Source organism: Lacerta agilis, chromosome 11, assembly GCF_009819535.1.
Source record: "Lacerta agilis isolate rLacAgi1 chromosome 11, rLacAgi1.pri, whole genome shotgun sequence".
Lineage (NCBI taxonomy): Eukaryota > Metazoa > Chordata > Lepidosauria > Squamata > Lacertidae > Lacerta > Lacerta agilis.
The window spans coordinates 32,130,668-32,157,284 of record NC_046322.1 but is presented as its reverse complement, the minus strand read 5'-3'; the positions used below and the strand labels follow the sequence as shown (position 1 = coordinate 32,157,284).

At 41.7% G+C, this 26,617-nt stretch overlaps 1 protein-coding gene and 1 non-coding gene across 2 annotated transcripts; both read right to left on the bottom strand.

The window, feature by feature from the left end:
* Window positions 1–1,066: 1,066 nt before the first annotated feature.
* LOC117055176 (cytochrome c oxidase subunit 7C, mitochondrial) lies at window positions 1,067–4,410 on the bottom strand. The gene is made up of 3 exons (XM_033164567.1): window positions 4,252–4,410; window positions 2,330–2,460; window positions 1,067–1,172 (listed from the first exon to the last, which is right to left on the bottom strand). The coding sequence occupies exons 1-2, from the start codon at window positions 4,324–4,326 to the stop codon at window positions 2,344–2,346; spliced, it is 192 nt and encodes a 63-aa protein (XP_033020458.1). The 5' UTR covers window positions 4,327–4,410; the 3' UTR covers window positions 1,067–1,172; window positions 2,330–2,343.
* On the bottom strand, window positions 2,874–2,935 carry LOC117055361. Its single transcript, XR_004427617.1, has one exon. It is a non-coding gene; the product is annotated as a small nucleolar RNA Z39 (small nucleolar RNA).
* Window positions 4,411–26,617: the final 22,207 nt, after the last annotated feature.

The following is a 26,617-nucleotide window of genomic DNA, read 5'->3' as shown; positions in this document are numbered from 1 at the left end:
AAATTCCTTCCAGTAGCATCTTAGAGACCAACTAAGTTTGTTCTTGGTATGAGATTTCGTGTGCATGCACACTTCTTCAGACGAAAGCTCATACCAAGAACAAACTTAGTTGGTCTCTAAGGTGCTACTGGAAGGAATTTTTTTTATTTTATTTTGTTTTGACTATGGCAGACCAGCATGGCTACCTACCTATACTCAGGGTAGACCCTTTGCAGCAAAGTACATTGATTTCAGTGGATCTAGTCCAGGTTTGGCTTAGTTGGTGATCACTGTAAATCAATTAGTAGGCCAGAAAGCAGATGAGGATCTACCTATGGAACCCAGGGTGGCAATAATAACATGTAAAAAGCTCCACACCTTAAAATTAATAATTAAAAAAACTGTTGGAAAAAGAATATTTGTAGTAAAACTAGAAATGGATTTGGGCAGGAAGATTAGTTCTGGTACTAATGACGAATTATTGAGCATGTATTCAGAGGCATCCGGTTACTTATTTCTTAGCATGTTTTACCTGAATCACTGTCTTGCACACGAGTCTAGGTTGGTGGACTTCAGAGCTGCAGTAAAATAACAAATTCTATCCCTGCAAGTCTGAGGACTGCCACCCCCCTATAGACTATAGGAATTCCGGTTTAAAAGGTAACTGTGTTTTTTATTAAGTATGCTTAGGGCTGCAGACCAATGCTTTCTCTAGGAGCAAACCATGCTGCTCTTTCTACAGTTGGGAGTGGCATACCAGCACTGAGTGCAAGAGGAAAAAGTAGTCCAGCCGCAACAACTGAGACACATTGCTCACAGCTGGACCCCTATCAATGGGGGCTGGGCCACCAAGGCTGATGAACAGCCTCAAATATCCCCTCAGTGAAAAACTCAAGTTTCCCAGATTTATTCCAGCAATTGCATATCATAGAGAAACTGAAAGGTGTGTATATGAAGATGCCAAACAGACTGAATTAAGGCAAAATATAAAAGTCCCAGGTCCGTTTTTAATGAGGATGGAATGATTTCTGCACTGTGGATTTCAATAACTGAGCAGCAAGCAGAAATAAATGCCCACCACTCTATATTCAGATTTAATTTTTATTTACAAACACATCCAGTGTGATTAGTCTTAGCTGTATGCTTTCTTTCAGAAAAGAAAGTTGTACTTTAGATAAACTTCCATCTTCACTCTGAAAGAGAAATAAATAAATCAGGCAAACGAACAGAAAGCCCTTCCTTACAAATACCTTACAGTGAATTAAATCAAATCAAATTGTGAAACATACTCCAAAGGCATCATCACATACAGATCAGACTTATGCATTAATATTTCACTGAACAGTGTGAAATTAGATCTGATGTGGACATTGGAAGCTGTTTTATACTAGCTCAGAATACTTATCCATCTGCCCCACTACTGTCTTCCCTGAATAACAGCAGTTTGCCAGATTCCAGGAGGAGATCTTTCCTATTAATTGCTAATCAATATCATTTCAACTGGAAATGCTTAAGGCTGGATCCAGGATCTTGTGAATGCGGATGGTCCAACAATGGCCCATGTCCCTGCTCCTGTTTTATACAGGTTCCTTTTATTATTATATATGCCACAATCTTGAAATGCCTTGTTGTTTTTTTAACTGCTTTTTTAAACTGTTTCTTTTAAATTGCTTTTAAACTGTTTTGTGTAGGTGTTATACTTTATACAACTGGAGGGGAAGGCATTCCAAACCCCTGGCCAACAACAGTGGGGCTTAAAGAAATGGCATAGCCACTGCTGCATCTACAGATCTGCCATCCATGATGGCCAGCACAGAAGTTGGTGGAGAGTATGGGGAAACAGGTAAAAATGCCACTTTATGCCAGTTCCCAGTGAAGGTGCCCATATCAGGCACATCACTGGTACATAATGGTAGAGAGCTGGTTCAGGATCTAGCTGTAAAGGCAAAGGTGCAACACCTTTTGCTTAAGTACTTTTCCTTCTTTCAGCTCAACAGCAGAGATCAAACTTGCTATGAAGTTGACAAGCTTAAATAGTTTGCTAGTGACTTTAAATGAGGGCTCCCACCTTAATATTTTTGATGCCAATTCAAATCTGGATTTAATCAAAGGCAATTTATATTTGTGCAACTTGTTCTACATGCATTACACATAATTTTAACTACTCATAGGAATAGTGCCTAACACTCAAAGAACAACACATTAGTATTTTTTATTTCTTCACCAGCAATCAAACATTTAGTATTAAAACAAAAAATCGTGGTGTATGTATAGTTGTGTGACAATCCAAGTCATCCACTGGCACACAATAACAAACTTAGAGAGATGTAAGACAAATAGTAGTAATTACCCATTAATGTATGTTCACTTCTTGAGCAGCTGGTGCCTTACTATAATAAAAGGAGCAGCAAATCCACTTCCAAAGAAGACTGCCATCATTGCCAATAATCGCCATTTGTTTTCCACAGAAAAAGGGAGGTTCTGGAGAGACAAGAATTTTGAAGTTCTTTTATAGCAGTGGTACCAAGTTATTAATATGTAATGTGCAAAAGCTAGAAAAATTGAAGGAAATTAAAGAATTAATTGCTCTGATCACAATCATTATCCAACTGTACTCAATGTGCATTCAGCCGTATTTTTAAAAAAGTGGCAGTGTTGGTACCAAGACAGATTTTTGCCCTGCATACGGGAAGACTTCATGTACAATTACAGCCAGGCTTCCATCAGGGTGTTCATTTGCTTGACTCTTAGAGTATCAAGGCGTAAACAGTGATAAATCATAGGTGAGACTGACATCATGACCTAATTGTATTTTCATGGCATTACTGCAGTCTCACCATTTTGCTTCCCCGGCAAATGATCTCCTGTCAATGGGATTCACAAAGAGGACTAGGTACATCAGAAAGCGTTTACAGTATCATCATTATTCATACTGTTATGTTCTCATCATTTGTACCACTGGAAACGTAGCAGCCAAGGAGGGAGAATCATGTTGCATAAGCAAGAATATTGTACTGAGTTCAATGTCTATAGATGGGATCTAATATGACAACTCCACAATGTTGGGATAGCTCAGTTGGTAAAGCATGAGACTCAGGGTTGTGGTTTGAGCTCCATGTTGAAAATGATTCTTGCACAGGAGTTGGACTACATGACCTTTGATGTACCTTCCAACTTGACAATTCTATGATTGATGATCTAATGAGTTAGGCACACCAGTGGTACTTTCTGTTGGACGTTTTTCAACCCGCAGCCTTCTCCCCTGTGATAAACTGTAGTACTATTTTGAAACCAATGAGATTTGCAAGACCAGTTTCCAGTATGAAACCGGGGTACTTTATCAGAAATCCCACCTAAAATAGCCCTTTAAACCAGTGGTTTCATATTAGCTAAGTACTGCAGACCCCCTGTTTTTCAAAAGCCAAGCCACAGAACCTCTACTTTTGAAATTTTTGATATCCCTGTTGTAGTTTTTGTTATGTGAATGATACCATGGAGGGGTCCGTGGACCACCCATTGGGAACCACTGCTTTCCATCCACACTCACATACCTTCCCCATTTTGTACAATGCATTTGCCTCATACACTGAAGGCTGCAGCCCATAGCCTACACATGGAGCCATTTTCCCCACTGGGGAATTTTTTCCTTGTATTTCCGCCCCCACATATAGGATGACCCATTTTTTTTTGAACCCAAAATTAAGAAATCAATATTTACTACGTTAAGTTTTACTATTGTTGTGGAGCTTGCCCTTTAGTTGCTCAGATTTTTAGAGGCAAGTAAGCCGAAGTTTTTGAGCTTTTTTTTTTTGAGGGGGGGAGATCACCTTTCAGTTGTTTAGGTTTCTTTTTAGAGGGAAGTTATCGTTGAGCTTTTTTTTGGAGCGATCGCCTTTCCGTTGTTTTTCAACAACAACAACTTGTTGTAAGCAGCTGCAGGGCGGCGCAAGGCCCTAGTGGAAGAGAAACGGCTGGGGAACGGGTTGCTATATGACCTCCGAGAAAACGAATGAAGAACAATCGCTTCGCTAGAGAAATTGGGGTGGGAGGGGCGGGGGAAATCAGCACCCCTCCCTCAAGGACCCCCTCGATCCTCCTCAAGCCCAAGCGCCAACCAAGAAGCACCCCCGAGACCCCAAGGGGCGCAAATGCCCCAGCATGGCGGGAAGATACCTCCCGGGAAGCAACCCTGGGCCAGGCCCGGCCAGGCCAAGGGAGGAGACTTGGGGGGGGGGGAGAGGAAAGCCCCTGCCCTCCCCTGCCCCGTCCTACCTTTCCAGGCCCCTCCTCATAATGCGAACGGCGAATGGCCGAGGTGGCGAACCGGCGGACGCTGACACCCAACATGGCGCCGGGAGGACGAGCACGCAACAACCGGCAGCGGAGGGGAACCTGAGCGGAAACTGGCTGCTGCCTCTTCCCTGGACACGACCTTCGCGGCTTGGCGGGGGTCACCAGGCCCAGTGCCTTATGGGAAAAGCGGAGGAGAAGAATCACGGAGGCCGAAGCGGGTAGGAAGCTCCCTAAGCATCATGGGAGTTGTAGTTCCCGCGGGCTGGGCGGCGCTGAGGGAAGGGCGGAGCGACGAGGCAGCCTAGAAATTTTGCGCCCCGCGTAGCGTCAAGTGGTGTCATGTTTGTTATGCTTAGGCTGAAAGGCGGATGGGGGCGGCAGGAAGCTTTCAAAACAAGAGCCCCCCGACCGCCGCCGCCGTGCGATAACTCTCCGGTTGAGATGTGGCGCTGAGAGAGTCTGAGAGAGCGCCGAGCACGGAGACCCTGGGCAGCTCCACGTGCTTCTTCGCTTGCAGGGCGAAGCTGCGTCTTCCTCCTTGTTGCGCTTAACTTATGACAGATGCATACTATTCTTAATAAAAGTGTCGTCGTTGTTTATGGGTTTCTCGTATCGAGGAGAACGCGGGGAACTCCTTAAATAAAAAGGCAACAGGCATCGTGTCACATATTTACGGAGTTTCTCGTGTTTTCCTCGGCGTGCATTTCATTTGACACTTGAATACTAGTCATATTAGTGCTATCAATAATAACAGCAACAATGTTTTTTTTAAAAAATAAATCATTCTATAACTTGCTTGCCTATGCAAATTATTCATATTGTTACCAGTAATAACAGCAACAATGTTGCGCAAATCATTCAACAACTCGCTTGTCTATAAAGGCCAAGGAAGAAAACAATCAGTGTTTATTAGACTTGTTGGTCACTAGTTACCCAAAGACCTAGCAACTTACAGCACATTTAAAACATAAATAGAAGTGCATTATACCATAAAAACACAACAAAAGCAACCTCCAAAATAGCTACAGGAAGCAGAAAACCCCAAAATTAACTGAGTGGAGAAGCAAAATGTGTGAGCTGGTAGAACTGGCAAAATTAACAGCAAATATAAGAGGCCGTTCAAATCAAGAAGTAATAAAAGAATGGCAAGGAGTGAGGAATTATATGACATGGCAGTGCTCCGGATTTGACATTTTGATAAATATGGATTGAAATGGGTGGAGGTAAGCAAGGTGAAATAAACAAAGTAGAATAGTAGTATTGGAATAAATAACACAGCGAAAGATAGGAAAGTAAAGGAAGAATTAGGGAGATCATACATAGGTGAGGGGGAGTGGGGAGGGAGGGGTAGGAGAAAAAGGTGGGAGAATGTATTTTTTGTGATTGAATGTTTGTATGGTTTTTATTCTTTTTGTATTGTATGAATTTAAAATAAATAAGGTTGCTTTTAAAAATTTTAAAAAATAGCTACAGGAAGCTTTAGCAGCCCACCAATAACAAAACATTCTTTTAGTCTATCAAAATAAAGTGTTCGCTTGAGTTCATTCTTTGAGCTTAATAATGAATCTTGTGGGTGCCCTTTGGACACATTGCTTCCTTGCAATCTCTTGCTGTGTACACATTACTTCTTATTCCAGCTCTGCTAATATGCCTCTGTTCCTGTTTTGACAAAACTGGGCAGAACTGGTGAGCTACATCACAAGGGCTCATACAAGGTGCCTCCACATGGCAGGTGATTGTAGATTTGGTGCTACTCATTCTTGCATCCCCCTCCCCCACTACCCACCTGATATCCTTGTCAAAATGCTATCCCATTTCTCCATTTAATCCAGATTTACTATTTGTAAACATTTTTACTTAATGGATTTTCCAGTGAAACAGTAGATTTGGATTAAATGGGGGAAATAATATGAGAAGGCATTTTGATGAGAAAAAAGTTATGCCGATGCTGTGTATATCTTGCATGTACAACATAGAACTCACAATTCACTGCTGCATGGAAGCAACTCCCAGAAACTGGTATTCAAAGGCACTGCGCGCACAACACATGCATCGTGCATCGTACGCAGCTATGCTGCGCTTGCGTGCCGCAGAGTGGCGCGTGCCGCCACTGGGCCCCCAGGTTTGTCACCCCTGGTGAGCAAGCTGCTTCCTCCGCCTCTGGAGCTACGATGGCTATATTCTGCCTTCACTGTCAGAGGCAGCATGCCTTTGAATACCAGTTTCTGGGAGCTGCAGGAGGGGAGAATGCTTTTGTGCTCATGTCCTGCTTGCAGGTTTTACGTGGGCATCTGGTTGGGCACTGTGAGAACAGGATGGCTGGACTAGATAAGCCATTGGCCTGATCTGGGAGGCTTTTCTTGTGTTCTTAAGTGACTCTGCTCTGGAAAATAACGGTACTACATTATTAATTCCCGATAAGACCTCCTCAGAGGTATGACGGTAATTACGTGAGAGATGCTGACAAAAATGGTATTGATTAAAAAAATGACTAGGCAGCTTCAGATGAGAAAAAAAACCACAGAAGCAAAGCATCATGCTTAGTGAAGAGGGAAAAAAATGCCACAAACCAGCGCAAACTAAGCACTGTTAAGCCCCACTGATTTCTTTGGAGAAAGCTTAGCACAGATCGTCCATTAAAATACTTAAAAGGATATCAGGTAATATGGACAACAGTCTTTCACCAGATCCACAGAAGGTAGCTAATAATGAAATTGGCCGGGGGGAGGGGGAGATAGCTCCATGTTAATAGAAAAAGCTTCTGTTAACAGTGTCCAACTGGTGTATGCAATGACAACCCAATAGTAGTTTGCATGCTGGCAGAAGATCAGTGATCAAACAAACCATGGGGTCCCCAGTGCAGTCCAGCAAGACCATTAGTTCACATATGATGCTGTGTATGTGTCTTAGACATGGAACATGATACATTAATATTCTGGGGGCCACAGGTCACTCTTCCTTGCAGTATTTGAATGTTCCCTGCAAGCTGCTGTTAGAATTCCAGTTTCAGCACTACGTAGAACTTAAAACAGGTGAGCTGGTGAAATCTTCCTGTAACACTGCTGGACTATTCGTGCAACCCTGGCACAGCTGGTGCACCTGTTGGCATCTTCCATCCTGAGCACTTATTTGTTGCTGTACCGAGTCTCACAGCTGGGGCTGCAACTCTGTTAGACAAATTGCCGCTGATTAATCATGCATGCTTTATTTGATTAACCAATCAATTAAAATTGCATATGTTTGCAAATAGGTTAAAATATATATTTCTGAAGCAAGAGGCATACTTTCTTTATGGTGCACAGATGTGTCATTGCAGTTGCCCTCTTGAAATATCCACTTTTCCTGTAATTTAATGAAGAGAGAACGCTTCATTTTAAAACTGCATTTTGCAGAAGCATTTATATTAAAAAATAATACAATTTAAAAAATTCTGCTTCTGAATGTAGTAGTTAGATTGGAAGGAATGATGCAAGTGTGTGATTGAAAAGAACATTCATGTATGCAACAACTGCAGCGAGAATACTGCTTGCCCAAAAATGGAAATTACAGGAATTGCCAACAATTGATGAGTGGCAGACGAAGATGGCGGAATATGCTGAACTTGCAAAACTGACCGGCAGGGTCAGAAACCAGGACGACTCGTGGTTTCGAAAAGAATGGAGTAAATTTGTGGAGTACCTAAGATTGAATAGAGGAAGTTTGAAGACACTGGTAGGATTGGAATAAACCTTTGACATAGGTTAATATGGATGAATAAAAACTGTGCGATAAGATTGGACTAGAAAACCAACTGACGTGGGGGAGGGAAGTCATAGCTCGGCGGAGCAATGATTGAACATAATTTGTGTTAGATGTTGAATTGATTGGTTGTATATTTGGAAAATAATAAAAATTTATTGAAAAAAAATATTTATTATAAGAGAGGACTAGTTTTATGTTTGTGCATATGGAAAACAATGTCCCTGCATTTTTAGTGTAGTGGCCAGGCTAGGCTATTGAAGACCAGGGTTCAAATCCCACTTAGCAAAAATAATGATAATAAAAAAAAAAAATCACAGGGTTGTCTTGGCCAGTCACTGTTGCTCAAGCTTACTTACTTTGCAGGGTTGCAGGGTTGATAAAATGAAAGGTGAAACATTTCACACAACCTTGACTTTCCTTTAAAGATGAGATAAAAATATAATTAACAAACAAATAACATGTGTTATTAGATGTACCGGTAAGTCCCACTGACTTCATTGGGACTTACTCTCAAGGAAATGTACACCAGGCTTCAGGCTTCAAATCAGGTCACAAAACTTTCAGACAGGACTATATTGGTTTTAAAATGTACATCTCTTCTCAAGCCTTCCTTTTTTTTGCAGGTATCCAGAACCAATCATCTTCTTCATTCAAAAACAAAATATTTGTTTAGAAGGCCTGGAGGGCTGACAATTTCAGCAGCTAATCATCCAGGACTCTCTCTGCTTCATAAAAATGAACAACATTGTAAATGATAGCTCATTGCATTTTGTATGCGGGAAGTTGTATGTGCTAACCACTGGGGTAGCAAAAGATTTTCCACCCGCTCCTGCATAGGCTAAAGTGCTACACAGAATTTCATTTCACAGCTGGACACTCTCCAGAGCTGTGTGAAACTGCCAATTTTTGGCTTTGAGCACCTGAATGCAAAATGGGTAGTTTTGCAAATGCACGTTAACCACATATGCGATCCAGCTTGAGAACATCATGTAGGGAGTGAATAGAGTTTTTGCCTGCTGAATTAGCCAGACCAGACAAGTCTGAAATCTATTGCTCAAGCAGAACACCTCAATTTTCATTAGCTTCTGCAGCTTCTAATAGGACAACGTTCCCTGCTCTAAATGACAAAACAAACAAGCAACAGTGCATTCAGGTTTTCAAGCAATGCAGTGTGCTAAATGGTTTGAGCCATGAATGCGGGGTGTATGTGAACAGTTGGTGGTAATGAAATTACGTGAATCTGTACACAAAGGATTCTCAGCCTGATCCATGAATGGAGGAAGGAGCAGCAGCAGCAGCAGCAAAATGAAGTTGCACTTCCTTAACATGAAACATGATTTCTGGTCACAGTGGTGATAAAATAAATGAAACTGGAACCAGTGGGATGAGCACACATGTAATGTAGGAAGCTGCCTTATGTCAGTTCAGGCTGTTTGTACTTCCAATTCTGGCTGTCAGTGGCTGTTCAGAGTTCCAGACAAGAGCATTTCCCTTCATCTTCAGCCTGATCCTTTTAACTTAAATGCAAGGATTTACTACATTGTGCCTTAGTGGTACAGTTATCTCCTTGGCATGCAGGAGGCCCCAGATTCAATCCCAAGTATTCCCAGGTAGAACAGGGAAAGAACCCTGCCTGAAACCCTGGAAAGGCACTGCCAATCAGTGTTGTTGGTATCCATCTGTCCCGAGAGACAATGGAGTGTGCCTCTGGGGGTAAAGTCAAACTGCTGCATCAACAGCACCAAAGTGACCTCCCTGGGGCGTAAGCCTGGGCAGTGTGTATGGAGGTGCTGGGCTTCCCAGAAAACAAGATGTGGCCAAAAGGAAAGGAAAGCAACAGAGGTGCCAGCTTGCAAAGGCGATTGGGGGGGGGGAAGGCCCTGACATCGCACGTGATGTGCAAACATCTGGGGGCTTTGGGCATACAGTTGTGCAAGTGAAGTTTTCCATGGAGATATGACTGCCATCTTCAAACATCTCAAGGGCTGTCACATGGAGGAGGGAACAAGCTTGTGTTCTCATGCTCTGGAGGGTAGGACTCAAACCAATGGCTTCAAGTTACAAGAAAAGAGATACCAACTAAGCATCAGGAAGAACTTTCTGACAGTATGAGCTGTTCGACAGTGGGAAAGTCTGCCTTGGAAGGTTGTGGACTCTCCTTCCTTGGAGGTTTTTAAGCAGAGGTTGGATGGCCATCTTTCATGGATGCTTTAGCTGAGATTCCTGCATTGCAGGGGGTCCTTTCCAACACTACAATTCTATGATTCTATGTGACCTGGAACCCTAACAAAGCATGGAAGTCTTTGCCCATGCAGCTTTATATGCAGCAGCCCTGACCCTGATGCCTCTGTGGATGGCGGGAGGAAGCATAATGATGATGATAATGATAATAATAAATTTATACGCCACCCATCTGGCTGGGTTTCCCCAGCCACTCTGGGTGGCTTCCAGCAGAATATTAAAATACAATGATTCATCAAATATTAAAAACTTCCCTAAACAGGGATGCTTTCATATGTCTTCTAAAAGTCAGATAGTTGTTTATTTCCTTGACATCTGGCAGGAGGGCATTCCACAGGGTGGGCACCACAGGAGGGCATTCCACAGGGTGGGCACCACCCAGAACATAACCACAATGAAAGCTGAGCGTATGTTGGACGACAGAACTGAGCATGCCACGTGGCTTGCCTGCACTGCCTACGCCTAAAACTAGCCTGCTTCCCTCAACTGTGAAAAGGATGCTGCTCCATAGCCCATGTTGAAGTAAGATTCAACTCCCAGTCCAGCTGGCTTCTGTGTGGAATGGGAGGAGGGCATCATTTTGTCCTTGGCCTCAGCCTCAAGTAGCAAAATGTCCTGGGCTGGCTCCAACAGTAACCATTCATTCTACCTAATGGTGGCGCCATCTGGAGTGGCAAGAATGGCTCTGTAAGCATGAAGCTACGGTTTGACATTGCACGTGAACCAAGCCAACACCTCAAAGCCCTTTCATGGAGTAGCATCAGTAAACGTATTAGCCTGAGGTTAGCAGCTTAGTGAAATGGTTTTTCAAATGGTTAAGGAATAACACCAGAATGTAAGAAGAACCCTGGCAGATCAGACCAGAGGCCTGTCTGGCTTTCTGCTTTCACAGCGATTATCCAAATGTCTACTGGAAGCTCACCAGTGGGTCGGAACTGGAACAGTACTCTTCCACTCATGATCCCTGGCAACTGCTTCTGCTAACAGAAGTAATATGTAGTCATTATGACTACTAGCCATTGGAAGCCTAATCCCCTTTTAAAGCAATTCAAGTTGATAACCATTACTACGTATTGTGGTCATGAATTCCATATGCAGGGAGACACATTTAAATGTTAAATCTCCTTCAATATCAGCGAATTAAAAGTTTAGTTGGTGTTTAAGTGCTGATGCATCATGGGAAATAAGGCTGACAAGATAATAACCCTTTCACTTTATATTTATTTTCTGGGCCTTGTGTGTTTATTCTTTTGCCTCCCATTGAGCATAATGCGTTTGCGGAAGGCACAACAATTTTTGTCAAATCTGTCACACTGTTTCCCAAAGAGCGTTTTACTAATAATCCCAGTGTCCTTGGCGATGCATGGGGTGATAGTTGTCTCGGTGATATATGTGATTATGATAATGCTGTTTTTACCAAAATACAATTTTTGTCATCTTTAAAGCAATTTTTCCCCAACAAAGCTGAACAATTCACTCATTCAGTCAGTGGTTGCGCTGGAAACATCACATATAATTTGCCTGTACTGTGTTTCAAAGAATCTTTGCCTTGACATCTCAGATTGCTGAAAATAGCAGGCTTGCTTGTGTCTTTGGAAACAGGATGGTGGAAACTTATTCAGCACTTCAATTTTTAAGTTAATGGGTTGAGATAATGATAGCCGAATTACAAAACATCATTACATACTGTCCGGCTCAGCCTATCAACAGGTAACGCAATCATGTTTGCAATTTTGTCATCATTGTTTCAACCCATTAACATATACCCATCAATTTTGCATACTGGTGCCTATATTTATACTGTAGTGCAATTTGATTTCTGGCTTCTTTCTCCTGCCACTTTTCACACATACAAAAAGAGAGCTTTTTGGAGTAAAGAATGAGGTGCCAGTACTTGTTTGTTGATGTAAATGTTGGTGGTGGCAGCACAACATATCTGCCATGGTGACTGTACTGGTGTGTACCATTGCAACTGTATACATACATGTATGCTAAGGGTACATAAATTATACACTCTCCCCTGTTATGCATTTTAGTTCCACTTTCCTTAAGCCCTCCATGCAGTGCAACCCGAGCAAGACTCCCGTTGCTAAACTTTAATTATGTTGCTAGTCCTCAAACTCTGATGGAAACAAGTACAGCGGAGTCAAAGACTTGCTAAATAGCTTTAATTTTAATCAGCAAAGCAGAATAAATGGAATAAAGAAAGATGTCTCTTGCTTACAGTGCCAATTCTGTGAATGCTTAGCTAAGAGTAAACACCACTGAAAAAGGGGAACTAGATACAGTAAACAAGCGAAATACTACTCAAAAATCCCACAAGCTCCCTAGACACAATCAAAAAACAATGGGAGGATGACATAGGATATGAAATCAACCGCACCCAATGAACCAGAATGTGGTCTAAACCCCCCTTTAAATCCATATCAACGAAAAGAAGAGAACTCACCCTAAAACTAACCTACAGGTGGTATCTAACGCCAAGAAAATTAGTGCTAATACGCCCTGGAACCTCACCAAAATGCTGGAGAGGATGCACCTCCACAGGCACATACTTCCACATGTGGTGGGAGTGCCCCCAAATCCAACCATTCTGGACAACAACCATACGAGAAATATGTAAAATAACCAAGCAAGTGTTAGAAACCACCCCAGAATTGGTCTTACTAAACGTCTTCCAAGACAATAATGCCCACTTACAACACAAAGAACTCATAACCCATCTACTCTCAGCAGCCAGAAACATCATAACCAGACACTGGAAAGACCTGTCAGGAGTAAACATGGACCAATGGTACCAAGTAGTATGGGAAACAGCCCTACTAGAAAAACTAACCAGTAACCTGAAACTGACACGGGGACAAACAGAAGAAGACACCTTCACCTCAGTATGGTTTCCCTTCATCATACACACAGCCCAACAAGACAATGACAAAAATCTACTGACAGCATACAAATCAATATGGCTAACCTGATCAAAAACACCCACCCACCCCACTCACACAGGAAACCAAAGATCACCACAGCCAACCACAAATGAACAATCACACCCTATGCCAATCCCGACCTCTCTCACCACCAAAGAAGCACAAGCGAACAGAGAACCTACACAAACAACGCTGACATCAAACCCTACATATATTAAGCAAAATAGAAACATCGTCACTCCACCTCACCCATCCCCCCATCCCACCCCCTCTTCCCCCCTTCTCTCCCTAATGTCTCAACAACCAAAACTGGTCTGTAAAAATGTTTCATGGAAAAAATACGAGAGAGACATTGCACACACTTTTGTAAATCAAGAAAATCTTTAATAATAATAATAATAATAATAATAATAATAATAATAATAATCAAGTGCTGCATTGCAATGCCTGCCATATAAAGCTGCAGTCTCTTATGAACTATTTGCTCTGTCTTGAAGACACCCTTGTGAAGTGGCAGAGCATGTGCTCTCTGCTTTTGGCACACTGTGTTTTGGGCTGTATAAGTTTTTAATGTATTTTAATATTTGTTGGAAGCCACCCAGAGTGGCTGGGGAGACCCAGCCAGATGGGCGGGGTACAAAAAAATAAATTATTATTATTATTATTATTATTATTATTATTATTATTATTATTATTATTATTTCCATTGAGAGTTTATGAAGCCTTGCCTTTGGCTGTGGGCTTCCCCTGGCCTGGTGAAGTCCCTGCTGGGCTGCTGGCGCTCCTTTGCCTACAAGAGTTGTATTTGCCCTGGGAGAGTTGCAAAATTTACCCTTTCCCCTTGATGGTGTTTTCCAGGTACGGCACACTGGAAAGTGTGGATCTGTGGCTACAACATTGTGCACTGAATGCCCAAGCCCATGTTACATGGCTAGGCCACAGGGGAATGTGTTGGGACAGCATGATGCCTTGGCTCATGTCTCAGACTGCAGTGATGGGCCTGCACTAGTCATTCAGCTAGGCATGAACGATATGGGAAGCAGGAAAGGCACCAGCCTCACTTCTGCAGCAGTTGTGGATCTCAAGGCACCAACACACAGTGAATTATAATGCACCACACTCAGTTCTTCCTGGGTTCAAGGCAGGATGGCCACTTACACATCATCAAAAAAGAGGAGAGATGTTTGTGTCAAATTTGCATACACCAATTTATAAGCACCGAAGACAATTTAGAAATAATTGTTAAAGAAATACAGTGCATCTCACCATAGCGGGACACACTGGGACCGGGTGCTCAGTCTGTTGCTCAGGTGCAAACTGTTGATGGGCAGCTTCAAGGGCCCTGCTCTCCCTTTTAATGATTCTATCTTTAATCCAAACTTGGATCAAGCAGCCCTTCAAAGAGAGGAAGGTCTTCTGTAAAGAATGCAGTGGTCCAAACGTATGCTGTGATGTATAACCAGCACAATTTTTTTTAAAAAAGCCAGCTTTTGATATCTTCTTTCTCCTTGTCAGCCTGAATGAAAGAGGGTGACTTTGGTTCCCGTAGAATCAAAGGGTATGAGAGGGATCATGGAAGATATAAGCTCAGATTTGAACTATGGTGATTTACAGTGGAAAACAGAAAAGACACTTTTCTCCCTGAATGATAACCATTAAAGATCAAAAGGCGGCAGGGTGAATTTCTTAGATACATGTTTAAAGAACAGGTAACAGAATCCAGCATCAAATACAAACCATCAGGATGAAGGACCAAATGGCAAAAGATTTATATGATCTGAAGAGAAACCAAATGAGCAGGTTGCTACAAATCTGATTTTCGTTAATCACTGGAGTCAGGCAGATTGATTCTCACTGTGAATGCTGTGCACAGAGAGGTGATGCTTATCTTTCCATTCCCATGCAGTGAGTGGAACTGAGATTGGTTTCTCTGTGCAGCTAGGAGCCTTAGGGTGAAAATTCATAAATGAATTTCGCCAAGTTTCTCCAGGAGCAGGAGAAATTTTCCAGCACTTTCCCTGGGAAGAAAATCACCATTAGCAGTGACAGTAGCACAGCTGCTTTCTTCTTTTCTATCTTGTTTTGTTGTCGCTGCTGCTAGTGCAGCTTTTAAGGGTGCCGCAGAAGTCTAATATCTCTCTGCTCGAAGTCAGAAAATAGCAGTGAGCACAGTAACCCCTGCATAATGGAATACCCTTCCAGTAGAAGTTAGGTAGTACTGAAGTAAAACTTGCTCAGAAGCTTAAAGCCCAAGAGCCTGAACTCCTCAGTATCCAGCAGAGTTATTCATTCCTTACAACATCTCAGCTCAGTTCTGGAATTCATGAACAAACCAGGGAAGCTCTTGATTAAGTGATGCTAAGCTTTTCACTTCATACCAGATTGTTGAAAACTCTTTCTCCTTACATTGCACACTTCACTGATATTGTTAATAGTAACTTTTACATGCTGTATTGGAGGGAAGGGGGATGTCCATTTAGTTTAATAGCTTTTTCCTGCATCTAATTAAAATAAATATGGCAAATAAAGATCTACAGTTTGAGCTTTTTAATTGGACCCATTTTTCTCGGGATGAGGATAAAGGGCAACTCAGTTTCATTGGTTCTCGGTCCAGCTTTTTTTCAGAGGAGAAAAGAGAGAGAGAGAGAAAGAAAACTAGAGGTGAAACAGACGTTCAGAAGTTGTATAGGGTGAGATCAGATGATACCTTTTGCCTTCATCAGCTTCTGGTAGGAACCATTTTACCTCCCCAGTCACCTGGATAAACTGTTCCTGCCTCAGATGCCATTAGATGTCTGTGTTCAATAAAATATATGCATGTGTCACACTGCATATTCATAGGCCCAGATTCCAGATATAACTTTGGGATTAACTGCACAATATGGTCCTAAATATATTGGCTTTTAAGCATGTTTGTCCCATGCACCCAGTGGTGTTGGAAGCAAGGCAGCTGCATCAGGTGGGCGGGGATAGAAGGTGATCTCTCATTTCCTACTGCATGTGGGGAAATTATCCAGGTAAAATGAAGAAGCAGATGCATTCTAAGGTCCTTTTAAATATTTTACTAGATAATAAATATTCCAATAACTACATAGATGGATTTTAATAGAATGTCTTGCTGGCATTCCCCACGATAATTTACAAGATTTACAATTATTATTGCTCTTGGAAAAGCCAACCCCCCCCAACTATATTATGTTATGGACACAAAAAGAAAGCCTTTGAAAAGATTTAACAAGTCTTTTAAAATAGAGTACCGGGCTAAATTATTGTGCGAGCTAGATGTAAAATTCAACTGTCCTGTCATCCCTGACATTCATAAAAATAAAATACTGTGCATTGTTTGCTTTTATTATTTCTGAATGCTTAACCATTACAGGGAGAGAGAGTGTGTGATGCCAATTTGATTCTGGTTTCTGGACATATGTAGACTGATTTGCCCAGGCCCAGAAATAAGCACACACCCTAATCAACAGTAAATGTTACAGGTGGGTAGCCGTGTTGGTCTGCCATAGTCGAAACAAAATAGAAAATTCTTTCCACTATCTTTAGCCATCTCACCCCTTGCCTTTCCCTGCAAGACTAATCAACAGGTTTTCCACACCTATCAGCTGATCACCCATTCCCACCACCCTTCTTAGTAATACCCCTCCCCACTCCCTCACTATATTTAAGGATCTGGTGACTTCTGTTTCAGTGTATCTGAAGAAGTGTGCATGCACACGAAAGCTCATACCAAGAACAAACTCAGTTGGTCTCTAAGGTGCTACTGGAAAGAATTTTCTATTTTGTTTCAACAGTAAATGGTAAGAGAAAAATGGTAAATACATATTTATGATTTCATGCTTGCTGTGAGTCACAATGCACCCCACACCCAAATATACAGTATCTGACTGTTATATTTTTTCTCCCACAGGCAATGCCATAATATAAGTGCCTCCTTCTCCTTGAATGTCCCTTCCATTCCCCAAGCAGAGAATTCTGGCAGGACAAGAAGCAGTGGCCAGGTGTTGGGTGACAGACGTGTTTGTGCCTAGCAGCCTGCCTTGTACTTCCTAGACCAGCCTGCTCCCTTCATTTGCAGTGGAAGACACTACCAGTGTTCAAGTATGATCCAGCTGCCAGTCTAGCCGTTGTCTGTACATAGAGTTGCAGCAAGGTGTCTTTGGTGGTCGTCCCATCCAGTCAAGTGAGAAGGCCACCTGTGTAAGAATCCAGGGATTCTGAAGGTGCAAAGTGCTCACTGCTTTTATTCTGGAACCAAATTTTCAGAAGCGATCCTACAGATGAGATTCATGCTTTAATATTAGCTGTGATGCCACAACATTATATTGCTCTTAAACTAGGGATGTGACTGGTTTAGAAAAGATGACAGATCAGCTGTGCTGGTCTCATACAGGACAGGTGGCCAGTTGGACGATGCAGGGAATGAGATGCATTTGGCCTATATACATCAGTTTATTATTATTATGAACAAAATAAGTAGCACATCAATGGTTTTAAACGCTCTACATTTTTTAAAATAATGTTTTAGATGATTTTAAAATGTTTCATATATGAGCTTATTTTATTTTAATTTGTTTTGCCTTAACATTTTATGGTTTATCACCCTGGGCTCCTTTGTTAGGAAGAGCAGGGATTAAATTTACTAAAAAAACAAATAACAACACCGAATTTCACAACGTGTTGTGTCACATCACATTACTTTATTGAATATATAATTTGTTTCTTGGTACCTACAAGAAAACATTTGTCTGAGTCATTCTTCTGTGGTATTTCCCCTGATTGAATAAACCTATAAGATACTTGTAGCCGATTCACCTGGCCCCCAAGGTTGGCCAAATCCACCTTCTCTTCCTTGGCTTCCTTGGAGGAAGAGCCAAAGAGAATTCTGGGTGTAGAGGCTGGGAAAGTGCCTGAGCTATTACAGTTTGGCACTGTGGAGTTGTCACTTGCCTCAGATGATGCCTGTGGCAATGTAGCAACCATGATGGCACAGCATTTTTCTTCAATAAAGACTAATAGGACTTCAGCTTCAGTGAATTTGAACCTAGGTTTCCCTAGCCCTAGGCTAACACTCTAGCCACTGTTACAGGTGGGTAGCTGTGTTGGTCTGCCATAGTCGAAACAAAATAGAAAATTCTTTTCAGTAGCACCTTAGAGACCAACTGTGTTTGTTCTTGGTATGAGCTTTCGTGTGCATGCACACTTCTTCAGATACCAAGTGTGCATGCACACGAAAGCTCATACCAAGAACAAACACAGTTGGTCTCTAAGTTGCTACTGAAAAGAATTTTCTATTTTGTTTCAACTCTAGCCACTGTTTCACACTGGCTCTGTTTGTTCAATAAAGTTGTATGTGTAGTTGATCCCAGTCCTGGCTCTTGTGCCTTCCTTCTAATTCCAGATACAAAGAACAGTATCTGCAAGTGAAAATGGCTCCATCGTGTTCAAGAGTTGAGCTGCTGATCACCTTCTGCAGCTGCTGCTCGAAGGTGGAGCCTTCCAAGCATTCACACACCTCTACATGGCACATTTAGCTTCTGACAGATCAACCCACACCATCAAACTACAAACATGTTGCAAAGCACCGGCAACTAAGCAGAATCCAAGGGACAGCTCTAGTATAGAAAACCAGATGGTACAAACAAGTGAACTGAGACTCTTAATGAGGAGCGTTTAGGAGGAAAACATCCATGCCTGACACTGCTTGCTCATTAACAGAAAAAAGAGGGGATTGAATGAAAAGGATTAAACGGACGATCACAGCTTCACAATGATACAGGTAGGCACGAACTGGAGCTTCGTCAGAGGCACAAGGATTCAGTATAAAGTAATAGCACAGAAGGTAATAGCCCTCCCCCCCCTTAAAAATGGAAATAACACCAGCTTGTTGGGGTGGGGCAGTCTGAAATGTAGTGGAATCCAAGTAAGCAGGAGGGTTTAACCCTTCCCTTCCCTGCTGCATTTTTGATGAAAGTCCCAATTCTAAAGAATGACTGGGTCCCTCATTCTTGTCAATAGGGATATCACCTATTAGAATGTCAAACTCACACAGCAGAAAGGCTGGCTACTGTTTACTTAAGCACAGTGATTGTATTATTACTACTGATTCATGAATTACTAGGTGTAGAAATGACACAGGCCATGCCCTCGGTCTTTCAAAGGTTATTACGCACTGGAAGGAGCGAAAGGGAATCAGTTGGTGAAAGCCAGAGTGAATAGCTGTTGAAGTAGGCCAACATAAGGATATTTCCTCTCCTCCATCCTAAGCAATGTGCTTCACCCTCTTGCATGGACTTTAGCAGCAGTGAAGCTGCCTTGTTGCTGCCTGCTGACTCTGAGAGAGGAGTGGCCAGGTATAGTTGGGTCAGATAGGCTGATGGAATGGGCCTTACTTCCTCTCCCTCCCTGAAGCTGCAGAATATTAGGCCACTGGTGAGATAAGCAGGCAGTATGAAATTTCATCACACCCACCCACCCCTCAGAAAATATATGGTAGTTTGCTATACTGTATTTTATTATATTATCCATAAATACTTGGATGCCATCAATAATCAAATTAGAAGGGACTTCACAATAATAATGAAGACAGATGTTAGTTATGCAACCATAATACTTATTTTTTTCCAGATTAATTTCCCTTCATTATCTTTTAAACAACACACATTCGAGAAAACAAAAGGCCATACAAAGAAAAGAAAACAGCCTGAATACAAGAAACACTTGACTAAAGGAAAAGAGATGGAGGATGTGGAGACTTAAAAAGCAATTCAGTTACTGTTTCTATATTCACATCAAGGTTGTTCTTTTCCAACAGTGGAACTCAACAGATGCCTAGGTGAGCCAAGTAAGTATGAAGAAAAATACAGGTGGGATGGAGTGAAGATCAGAAACCCTGAAGGTTACTTTTGGAGATGCAGTGGCGTAGGAAGCCGCTTGGGCACCCGGAGCGGCAAACCTGGGGGCACCTGGGGCGGGGTACTGCTATGTAGCACGCATGCGCAGCGTTGCTATGTACAACGCATGTGTCGCTACGTAGTGACGCTGCACATGCACGCTATGTAGCGGGTTGCCAGTGGCGCTGGAGCGCTGACGCCGGCAAACCGCAAGCAAGCCATGGAGCGAGGCTTTTTACTGGGCGGTTTGAGAGGCGTCGTTGGCCTGCCGCCCGGTAAGAAGCCTCGCTCTGCAGCTTGCTCGCTCACCTGCTCGGCATGCACTTTGCTTCTTCCAGCTTGGGCGGAGGCTGATTCCCCTCCCTAGCCCGCCCCTCACTTCCGCCTGAGAGGAAGAAGCAAAGTGTGTGCCTGCCGAGCAAGTGAGCGAGCAAGCCAGCCGCCAAGCAAAGCTTTTTACCAGGTGGCGGGGCTTGGCTTGGGAGTCTCAGGGGGAGGCGAGTGTCACCCTCTCCAGGGTGGCACCTGGGGCAGACCGCCCCCCCAACGCACCCCATTGCTCCCCCTTCCATGTTGTGTTCGATTCATCTGATCAATAAAGTCATACCATTTTTACAAAAAAAGTTGAGCTTCAAAGTTGCCAAAACCAACATTTCCAAAGCTTCAGTGACCTTTTCTTCTTTTTAAAAAAGAAACCTTGCCAAATAACTGGTTTATCATATCAGAAGCTTCCATAGGTAAGCTAGTCTATGAATCTGTCAAGATAGAGTAAACTGAGGAGTGTGCATGTATAACATTTGACGTATGTACACCTCCAGTTTCTGACCACAGCCAATGTCCGAAATATTTATGCATGACATCAGTCAAAATCAAGCACTTATAATGCCCAATGATTTCCATGAGAGAAAGTTTGTTGTTGTTGTTCAGTCGTTCAGTCGTGTCCGACTCTTTGTGACCCCATGGACCAGAGCATGCCAGGCACCCCTATCCTCCACTGCCTCCCGCAGTTTGGCCAAACTCATGCCAGTCACTTCGAGAACACTGTCCAACCATCTCATCCTTTGTCGTCCCCTTCTCCTTGTGCCCTCCATCTTCCCCAACATCAGGGTAGTGTGTACTTAACCCTTCTGTTGAAATCAATGGAACTTTAAAGTGCTGAACATAGTCTGGATTGTGCCTTTAGAAGGAATAAGAAAGACCATTAGGACACCCCCCCCCCGGTGCTGCTAATGCAAATAGGTATTAAACATGCATTAATTCCTCCACCCTGGCAACTCAGGGAATGGTTGGGACCTTGAGAATTCTCCTGTCATCCACTGAATGAATTAAAATTCCTGTGAGAAAACCCGGAAAGCCTGTAACAGTTAACCTAATTTAGGCCTGTAATACATGCATGTCTCCCACCCAAAGACCTAAAGAAAAGAAATTAATACATAATATTTGCTTTCTCCTGTTTTTCCATTGGAGAAGATTTCCTTTAGAAATCCAAAATTTCAGCTAAAAGGCTGCTGAACATTTAAAGACCTTGTTAATAAAAAGTGCCTGCCCAGTTTTATTAACTTGAATTTAAGCACATTGTGCCTTGCATTTTTATAAGTCTAACAGGCATTGTTTGCTAATGAACGAAGCTCCATTCCATCCGTACACATTTTTAAAGCTGTTATTTATGGTTTAGTCTTTCAACAGGGGCCCATTTGGTGTTTTTTTTTTAAAATGCTGTTATATTTATGGGTTACTCTGCTAACTCTGGTGTTTGTTAACATAATACCAACAATAAAAAGCCCAGTTGGCTTTCTGCTTCTGGAAGTTGTAGTCCAATGGTTTTTGTATTCTGTTTTTAAAACCCAAGGAATGGAACTTCAGAATAGTTATGGGGGTGGGGGTGGGGGTGAACTTGCTGCAAGAAAGCCAGTAAAAAACCCAGATTCCTTAGGGTAATTTTGCAAGTGCAAGCTCATTCATATAAAAGCTTAATTGCTTTCATAAAAGTCCTTCTTAGGTTTAATCACTAAAAAATAAACTGTGCACACCATGATCCCACTGGCCTTTATCATCTTAGTTCATCGGACATAATTTACCAGGAACATTGCTATATATGAGCTCCTCCGAAATCAACAGTTGTGCCAGAAGCATGCTTTAATTATACATAAGATTTGGGATAGTTGATCAGATAGGAATATGAGCTAGTTAAAACCTTGCCTTAACTATTAATAAGTCCCACTGAATTCGGTGGGTTATGCTTCTGAGTAGGCACATATAGAGCCAAACTACACACCTGCCCCTCACCTGCAATGTTACCTGTTATCATTGCCCATGGTGCCCTCTCAGATTGACTGTATTAACTGTGGACTCAGCTATACAGCTGCAAATAAAACGTTTTAAGTGTGTTGTAAAGTGCAATATACAAATGTGACACTAGATGGCAACAGTGAGCAAATTCAATATGTTTTTCAAAATGCTTTTAAAAAAAGCATTTTCATAACGTTTTTTATATGTGTGTGGATTCCACCTAGGAGTGAGTTCACAGTATTAAATGGTGGATCTACTCCTATCTCTGTGAATGGTTCTGGAGGTGGTCTTGAGGGACAACTGTTCTGACCCAAGTCATTTATGTTATGGATTTGTACAGAGGTCCATCTTGTGCCCTATGTTATTTAACATCTAGAATTCTTGATGAAGCCCTTGTGGAAGGCCATCTAGGAATTTTGAGTCAGAAGTCAACAGTATAGTGATGACACTCAGCTCCATTTCTCATGTACTATTGATGTCATGCAAATTATTCCACTTTAAAATTGTATTGAGAGGATGCTATATTTTAGAACACAGTGATTGCAGATTTTTAAAAACTTCGCTGTTTTAATTGCTGTTTTAATTTGCGTATTCTGCTAATTATTAGAGCTGTGCTGAAACCTGTCCTCCCATTTCTTAAAACATTGTCTTCCTCTACAAAATAGGCTTTGCTGTTTCTGTCTCATTCACAGGGCACTTCAGAATTAACATGGGGACAGAGTTGAGCCCACCCTGTAAGATGGCCAAGGGTGGTGTGTGTGTGTTTGTATTCTTCATCATCAGTGTGTCATTAATGTTCTGCATTGTCCATCCTGGGCAATGACACTTTCTTCTCATAGATCTTGGGTGGCAGGCCAATATTTGCTTACCCACAACCAAAAACAGCTTTTTAGTAGAAACGACAGGCCAAACAACCAAGATATGGGCATGGGGACCAGACCTTTCAGCAGACCCAGATGCCACTGTTGCCATGTCTACTCCGGCAACACTGTTACAGGATCTTTGTCATCCAGAACATCAAGGGTTCATTCATCTGCTCATCCTTCCATGTGGTATCTGCTATCTTCTAATGGCAACACCTTACTGCAAGCTGGCCGGTATCCAGGCAAATAATAAATGGATACAAATTTGACACCAGAAATGGCAATATCTAAAGACAAAGGAGAGAACATCCTGCTGCAAGTGATCTTAAGGTGGTCATTCTTGAACAAAGAATCTGCTTGTTTTCATATGCATCCAGATCGTGTTTCAGCCCATGAAAAAGTGAGCATGTTCCTTATGGTATAGATATCGAGTTGACCACATGGTGGATCAGTCATATAACTGATTCCCCCAGGTTGCTGATTGTAACATGCCTTGTACTTGGTATACAGGCACAGCGGTTTTTCATCAGATGATTTCATCTTAAGTATTCTTAGGATAGCACCTAAGTCTACAATCTTACCTACATACAATGGTACCTGTGAATATGCCCCACTGAATACAGACATGTAGAAATACATAAACATCGAACTTTTTTGATAGCCAGCATCCTCTAGGAAGCTTACAACATACTTCAAATGCAATCAAAGGAACCATACTAAACTATAACAGCACTACTCACCAAAGTTAAGTACAGCAGCAAAACTGGCCAGTAAATCAGTGTACAGTTTAAACAATACTAAATACCCAACTTATCAATGTATTTTGTTTTACCTGGACCCCAAGTCCATTGGGTTATGCACAAGACAAATGGACATTGGGGGGGGGGAGGAGTTTCATAAGTACAGGCAACAACCAATTTAGGCACATCTGAATGATACACAATCGTGCATCCTGGCTGCTCCTTTTGTCTTCTTTTAGGTTTACTCCCATGGGCTATTTTACACAGTTAGGGATTACAGATTGAATGCAATACCATCACAGAATTATGATACCAGTCCAATTTGGCCACAGGGTCACAAAGGTAAAGTAAGGGCAATGCTAGTAAGTAAATGTTTTTTTTCTGAGTAATACTGGTAGATCACCAGAAATGGAAGACACTTCATAAAATTCAAAACATAAAATGATTAAAAGTGTAAGAACAACCAACTTAGGTTAGTGGTTGCAGCACAGTGGCACTGAAGCCTGTGGGGCAGATGATGTATGCAGCATCTGAATTATATTTTTGGCAGCCAGGCTTAAATCAGAATCCTGTTCTAAATTGAAAAAATCCATTATTCAACTTCGGTTAAGGTGCCCCTTTTCCTGTTGAAACTAATTTTCGGTAATCAAACTGTGTACTGTAGGCCCTTTCTTTTTGGTATGAATGTATAATTTTCTTTGAAAAGGAAAGTTAATTACAAGTCTCATAATGATGGACAAATTGAGATGTATGCTACACACAGTGTTTCTGACAATATGAGTCTGACCTGACCAGCTATCAGCTCCCGTGCAGCTCTATATTTAATTCAGAACTATGAGGTTATTTAGGATCAGTAAACCAGCTCCTCTCTTTTGTTGTTGTTATTGCTGTTCAGCTCTGTAGCAAACACAGTGAAATGCAGTAAAGTTGCTAAACAGCTTAGTTAGCCACAGCCACTCTGGTCCCCAAATTGCCAATTTGGAATAATTGACAATTACGTTTTTCTTGAAGGAACGATACCCAAATGGACTAGAATGACTATCTCCCAATTTTTTTGAGGGGAGGAACGTAATCCCTAAATTTCTGGAATATCATGATGATCCCCTGTTGGGAGGAAATTACATTTGCTGCCAGGAAAACAAAATGGGTTCCAGCAAAGGTTTTCATTAAAGCGAAGTATGGTGATTGGAGAGGGTAGAAGTATTGGTCTCAGCTGATACAACAGTAGATGCATAGATAAAGGGATATTTTATTCATTTTCAAACAATTGTGATTCTGCTCTCCCAGTGTTTTCTATGATGGAAGACAAAATTAATACCAACTTGCTGAAGATATTTACCATCTGTGGACCTTCCAAACAATCTTCAAAGAAGGAAGAAGAACAAGAAGTGTAAAATTTGGATGCTTTCTCTGAGTAAGAATTCGTGCTCTTATTGGCAGGCAAGGAAGATGGGGAGAAGCCACAGATAGCTCTAGGTCTGCACTGCAGGAGAAAGAGCCACTATTTGATTTCTGAGAGTATAATACTCACCTAACAAAAAAGGAGAAAGAAAAACCCAACCCAGATCAACAAGATCTGAATAGAACCAAGAAACATTCTACTATATGACAGATCTGGAAGAGAAAATGACAGAACACCACTTGGCAGACTCAGATGACCACTCTTATCTGCTTTGGCAACACTATGGCAGGACCTAAAAAATTCATCCAGCAAATTTGGGGTTCATTCACACCATCATATTTGAATGTGATATATGCATTCATCTGCCAGAATTGCCAGGCTAGACTTTATGGAGAAGAACAAATGGACAAAAATCTGATAATAGAAATGGCAATATCTAAAACCTAGGAAGGAAATATTTCAACCTCCTACTGCAACTGATCCTGAAGTGGTCATTCTTGAACAAATGAACTTCAAAGGGAGCCTAAAGCATGAAAGCACTGAATTACAATTAATTTAGAGGTTTAGTTTTGTCACCTATGACAAAGGTGTTGTTTTTCTAAACCACACTGCATGTGCTAATTAGCTGAACAATACCCTGATACCTGCTTTATCTCCAACACCTGTTTTGTGATTGGCTACTGTTAATAAAGTAATTATCACTGTGCTTTCTGCATTTTCTATCCTTCTGGCCTCACAGTTTACTAGCCCCCTATACACCTGTAACTCAGGATAATACTTTGTGCATCTGGTAAGTGGACTCCAGTCCATGAAAGCTTATGTCATAAAATATTTGTTGAGTTAGAAAAAAGCATTATATTTTAGAAAGCAATTTAGAATTTGAATAACATTAAGAAAACCACATTTGACTTTGAGAAGTGTTGAACTCCACTCCACCCACAACCCTAAGGTACCATAACCTTTTAAGGAAATATAATTAAATTCCAAATTGCCAAATTCAATCCTGTTACATCTTCCAAACCTAAGAATAACCTTGCTGGATCCAACCAAGATTACATCTAGTCTCACAACCTGTGGCCAACTCGATGCCTTTGGGAAGCTCACATGAAGAACTTGAAGGCAGCAATCACTAAATCTCACAGCATCTGTAACAGAAAATAATAAAAATGCATTTCTATGATCAGAATAGACATTCAGCTTGCAAAATGCAAATTCAAAGTACTGTACACTGGCTTTCAGATCA

What these genes read in the sequence shown, in the direction of transcription:
- LOC117055176 (XM_033164567.1), bottom strand. Translation starts at nt 4,326, where the DNA reads ATGTTGGGTGTCAGCGTCCGCCGGTTCGCCACCTCGGCCATTCGCCGT. An exon ending in ATGAGGAGGGGCCTGGAAAG is followed by an intron (nt 2,461 to 4,251) that starts GTAGGACGGGGC and finishes TTGTCTCTCCAG; the next exon opens with AACCTCCCTTTTTCTGTGGA.